Genomic DNA, 5,510 nt, shown 5'->3' on the forward strand with positions numbered 1-5,510 from the left:
CCTACTTAGTTTAGAAAAGTTTTGATTTTCGGTTTTGTAATGAGCTTTCAATTCTAGTAATGAGTTCTTGGTCAAATTATGAGTTCTCGGCCAACACTTATGAGTTCTAGGTCAACTTATGAGTTCTCGGCCAACACTTGAGTTCTCGGTTTTTATTGGGTTTTCGGTTTTTAATAAGTTTTAGGATATAATGAGATCTCGGGTTGACCAAGATTTCGGTAACTATAATAATCCAAAATTATTTAAGGTAACAATTTTGGTTCAAATTCTTAGGGATTTATTTTATCTTCAAGATTTATTTAATTTCAAAATTCATAATCTTAATAATTATTCAAATTTCATAAAAATCTTTTGAGATTTGTTTATCCAATTATTTTAGGAAAAACACAACCATAATCTGAATTTTAACCAAAATATATATTATTTTCAAAAGAATTAAACAAATGATGAACACGAAAAACATCACTGAAAAAACCATAAATTTTTAACATATTTTTAATATGAAATCGGTTAAAAAATTCTTTACAGTTTATATAAAACCAGATTTTAATAAGTTGAAAATAATGATAATAAAAACAGAATTAGGGTTTCTCAGAGTTTAGTTCATGTCTTTTGGCTTAGATCCAAATTTAGAAAAAAACATAAAGAACTGATTAACCAACATCGCTTTGATACCACATGTTGATCAAATCCTCATGATGATAATAAAAAACATGAATAATATGATAAACCTATAACTATACGCGTACCTGTTTACAGCAGAGAGGGTAGCACACTAGACGAGTCAGATCCAGACGAAGATTGCCAGCTTGCTCGAGTTTCCCTTTAATATGTATATTTAAGGATGAGGATTATGGTTCTTGAGAGAACCAAAAACAGGAGAGAGAGAGAGAGAGAGAGAGAGGGTTACGAATTTCATGTGTGATTGTGATTATGTATGTGATGTTTGTTAATCTCTCCCGTATATACATCCAGGGGGAACCCTTTATTATCTAGTAAGGGTAATGAGGTCCATCAATAATTATCAAACTAATATAATAATAAGGTATAATTTAATTTATTTTGATCTGTTATTATATAAATTATAATGATTACCATATATAAATATATATAATATATTCATTCTTACACAAACTTAAACAAACAAACATCAACGAACGTAAAACGGACGAAAACGACAATATTATCGAACGCTTGGGAACAAAATTGAACGAACATGACATGTAGTCGAGTTCGTACAACTAGTTAATCGAACGAAATTCTTTGTTCATGCTCGTCCATTTACTAAACGAACAAACATAATAAGTTAAAAGACAAGGGAAGAGATAACAACATGATGTATAGTAGTTTCAGTGGATGTTAACAAATCTATTTCATGTCCACTTCTTGATTTTCAATCTATAGTTTGTTTTCAGCATAATCGTCCATCTAAGTTGATAGAAATTACTATTGCAACGTCTCACTAAGGAGTGATCATCTCCTTATGCGTCACTAAGTGTGTTATGATCACCCATTCATCATCACACTAAGGCTCCTCGCTATGGGGCGCGGAAGGGGGAGAAACGGGGCGCCGAGGGCATGGAACACCGCTCCGGGGCGTCGTTGGTGGGGGCGCGGAAGTGGAGCGGTGGAGGGGACGATGGGCGCGGTGGGCTCTCTCTCTCACACACACACACACACACACATATATATATTCGGGGCGCCCAAGGGGCATTAACCATAGCGGGGGCGGGGTTCGATGCCCCGTTTTCTACGAGACGATGACGTAGTGTTGACGTGGCACGGTGGAGGGGCTTCGATGCCCCTACCATAGTGGATAGCCTAAGCTATGTAATAATGATCAGATAATGAATGTCTGATCACTACCTATCATTATGAAAGGTAGTGATCAGACATTCATTAGTCACTATGTAATAGTGATTATCATTCCAACATCTCAGTAATCTTAATTTGTAGTAATCATCCCTTTATCATCTCATTAAATGGGCAATGATCACCCTTTCAATATTTTATTAAGTGGGTACTGATCATCCTTACAACATCTCACTGGGTGATTAGTGATCACCGCCTTAGCATTTCACAGTAAGTAATGATCACCGTCATAACATCTCATTAAGCATGTATTATCCTTACAACGTCTCATTAATCAAGTATCGTTCACTCTTACAATATCTCCATAGTCTTTATAGGGGTTTATATCTCTCAAATATATATGAATAGAGTGTGAAAATTGTATTTGAAACTCACACACTCTCAACTTGACATAAATATTGACTAAAATTATTTTAATCACTCTCAAATTTCTCTTTGCATATATGTGATCTCCTATCATTATGAAATGTAGTTTAGAGCTTGAGGGCCCTTTAAAATATAATGATAATATGGAGATTTTATTGTAGCAAAATGGAGTAATTTATGGGGAATGACTTGCATAATAGCTAAATTAGAGGGAAAACCACAACATGTACGAAGCCGGATGACCTATCGTGTTACTCCACGATTAATGCATGGTCGATCCATTATCCACCATGCTCCTTCTGTCTAATTTTGTCTCACAAATATAAGTATGTCGTGATGTAACCAAACAAGTTTTACCATCTTTGCAATGACTCATTCATTGAAAAAAAGAAAAAGAAAGAAAAATAGGGCATTTATTAGGCTTTTGTCTTAACCAGTAGTGTTTTTCCTTACAAGAATTAGTTGTCTTTTGTCCCTCCGTTCCAATGGTTTAATAAATTAATTGAGAATATCATAAAACCTTGTTTTGTGTGTTTATGCTCATGAGGGAATGCCAGGTTTAATTTTGGTACCATATTACATTCTTGATTTTATATTGTTGTATTTCGCTTTTTCTTGAAATTAATTTGTTTAGAAATGATGTATTTGCTCGGTGACTATACCAAACACCAATGCTGTAAAAATTGCTAGTCGCTAGTCGAGTGGTAGAGTGAAGATTAGCGGATTAATCGGGATTAATCATACCGGACTTTAATGTATAATTTTCACTTATATATATATATATATATATATATATATATATTATATACGCACACATTTTTATATGTAATTTTCAGTTTTATACATACACACACACATTTTGGCCGGAAATGAGCTAAAATATCGTTAAAAACCAATATTTTTTCCTAGAATCTCGCCGGAATCTGCTGATTGGCCGGAATCTCGCCGGGAACTGCCGATTTTTACTAGAACCTCATCTGAAAAAGCTGATTAATCTTGATTTTGGCAGGATTTGACCATCAGCCGATTAATTGGCCGATTAGCCCAAAATTAATCAGTGAAGTGGGGACTAGCGATTAATCAAGGATCAGTTGGCGCCTTGTTTGGATTTTTATAACACTGCCAGGGACTGTGGGACTCCTCCTTTGTGCACATTCATTGATCTTTTCTAGAATACTGATGGTCTATTATACATGGCCCGATCGTGAATCTAGCATACGCTTATCGTTGACCTTTTTTAGGCATGATTTTCTTGAATTTAATATTCATGTTCTTGGCCCATAGAGCTCGTGTTGATTCTTGATCTTTGACGATTCACCAAATAAATCAGAGGCACACTATATAAACATATAGATATTTTGTGGTCATGTATGCATCAGCAATCTCTGAATTTTTACTAAAAACATCAAAATAAACGGTTTATAAAATACATTAAATATATTATAAGTTAATAATTCGTCATATAACTTATTAAAGTATAAAAGTTAATTGGAATATAAATTAAATAAATAATTCACTATCAATTTCCTAAACCGAATAAAATCTCAATGAAATCTTTGTATAAAAGACAAACTATTAATTGCATGAACCGTATACATAAACTAATTATATGGAATTATAATATTAAAGCTTAAAGTCATAATGGTCTTTGGAAGCAAGTTGATAATTAATTAGAAATAGAAATTTAGATCTACAAATAATTGGTCACAATGCCAGAGTTTGGAAGATAGTCAGTCACAAAGACATGGGGAAAACAAGCAAATGGATCAAGAACTTGTTGGCCGGAAAAAAAGACAAACAAATCGTCCATGAAAGCCCAACACCACCCACTTCCGGTGCACCATCAACCCCTAAGGAGAAGCGTAGATGGAGCTTCCGGCGCTCGTCTGCCTCCGCCACCACCACCAGTAACTCCACAGACTTGATATCTTCCGTACCACCATCATCTATGCATGAACATGATAATTATGAGCAGAAGAAGCTTGCTATGGAAGTAGCCATTGCCAATGCAACCGCTGTAGCGGCAGCATCCATTGTTAGGCATGCTGCCGCTACAAAAATTCAATCGGTTTTTCGGTCTTACTTAGCAAGAAAGGCTTTGGTTGCTTTGAAAGGACTAGTGAAGCTACAAGCGTTGGTGAGGGGTCACTTGGTGCGGAAACGGGCTACTGCGACGTTGCGGTGTATGCAGGCGTTAGTATCGGTTCAAGCCCGAGCCTGTGCGCGACGAAGGGGTAGTAATGATGAAGTCACTAATTATTATGGTTGGCCAGAGTCGGAATTTTATCATGGTATCAGAGATCAGGACGTGTCAGAAGAACACATCAAGATAGTTGAAATGGACACTAGAAGTACAAGAAAAAGCCACTCTAAAGAACGAGTGTTGATACCCGTCTCACCCGCACCATCGGAACCAAGCCCGAGGGGTTATGGTCGCCATTTTGAGGACTTTTCGTATGTGACCGCTCAAAGTAGCCCGGCTTCAAAACCCAAATACGCCGAGTCAGTTTACGAGTTCCCGAGTTATATGGCGAACACGCAATCATCAAGGGCCAAAGTGCGGTCCCACAGCGCGCCAAAGCAGCGGCCGGCTGATTTTAACAAGGCATACGAGAGGCAGTTTTCGAGTGTAACGAGGCGACGCCCATCTATAGAAGGGCGGAATGTCCCGAGAGCTGTTAGGATGCAGCGGTCGTCTTCAAACACGGGTGTGGGTGCTCAAAACTGTCACTACCCGTGGTCGGTAAAGCTCGACAAGTCAACGGTTTCTCTTGTTGGAAGCGAGTGCGGGTCAACGAGTACCGTGCTAACGACCGTTAATTACTGCCAGTCGCTTGTTGGTTTTGATACTCATTATCGAAACGAATACTGATTGATCATCAGAAGGTGCCGTCATACTTATTATATCTTGTTTATTTATATGATTTTCAGCAATTTTAAAGTTTGGATCATGCGGATCTTTTAGCACTCAAAAGGCCCTTTTTTCCTCTTAGTTTTACGTGAGTATATAGTGTGCATTTAATTTTTTTTAGTTTACAAAGTGTACTAAATATTAATTCGTTCCAGTGTCCTATTTTCTCTCTTTCTTATGTTTGATTATCCTGTACGTATTATGTGGAACTATATTACACGGTTCTGATATATTATTTGTGGCGTGTCATATTTAACTTGAATACCAAGACGATGTTTGTAAACCAATATTAAAGTTTACTGTATGGTCCATATGAACCTATATTAACTTTGCTATATGATTTGTATTGGTCAACATGGAC

At 36.6% G+C, this 5,510-nt stretch overlaps 1 protein-coding gene across 1 annotated transcript; it reads left to right on the forward strand.

Annotated features, from left to right (window-relative positions):
• Positions 1–3,976: 3,976 nt before the first annotated feature.
• Positions 3,977–5,178, forward strand: LOC143593165 (protein IQ-DOMAIN 19-like). Its single transcript, XM_077072882.1, has one exon. It carries the CDS (start codon positions 3,983–3,985, stop codon positions 5,108–5,110), a length of 1,128 nt encoding a protein of 375 aa, XP_076928997.1. The 5' UTR covers positions 3,977–3,982; the 3' UTR covers positions 5,111–5,178.
• Positions 5,179–5,510: the final 332 nt, after the last annotated feature.

This window comes from Bidens hawaiensis, unplaced genomic scaffold (genome assembly GCF_021521415.1).
Source record: "Bidens hawaiensis isolate Kalapana, Puna unplaced genomic scaffold, B.hawaiensis_p1.1 tig00041737_1, whole genome shotgun sequence".
In the NCBI taxonomy this organism is placed as follows: Eukaryota; Viridiplantae; Streptophyta; class Magnoliopsida; order Asterales; family Asteraceae; genus Bidens; species Bidens hawaiensis.

Excerpts from the sequence above, each read along its gene's own strand:
- LOC143593165 (XM_077072882.1), top strand. The coding sequence starts at position 3,983 with ATGGGGAAAACAAGCAAATGGATCAAGAACTTGTTGGCCGGAAAAAAA.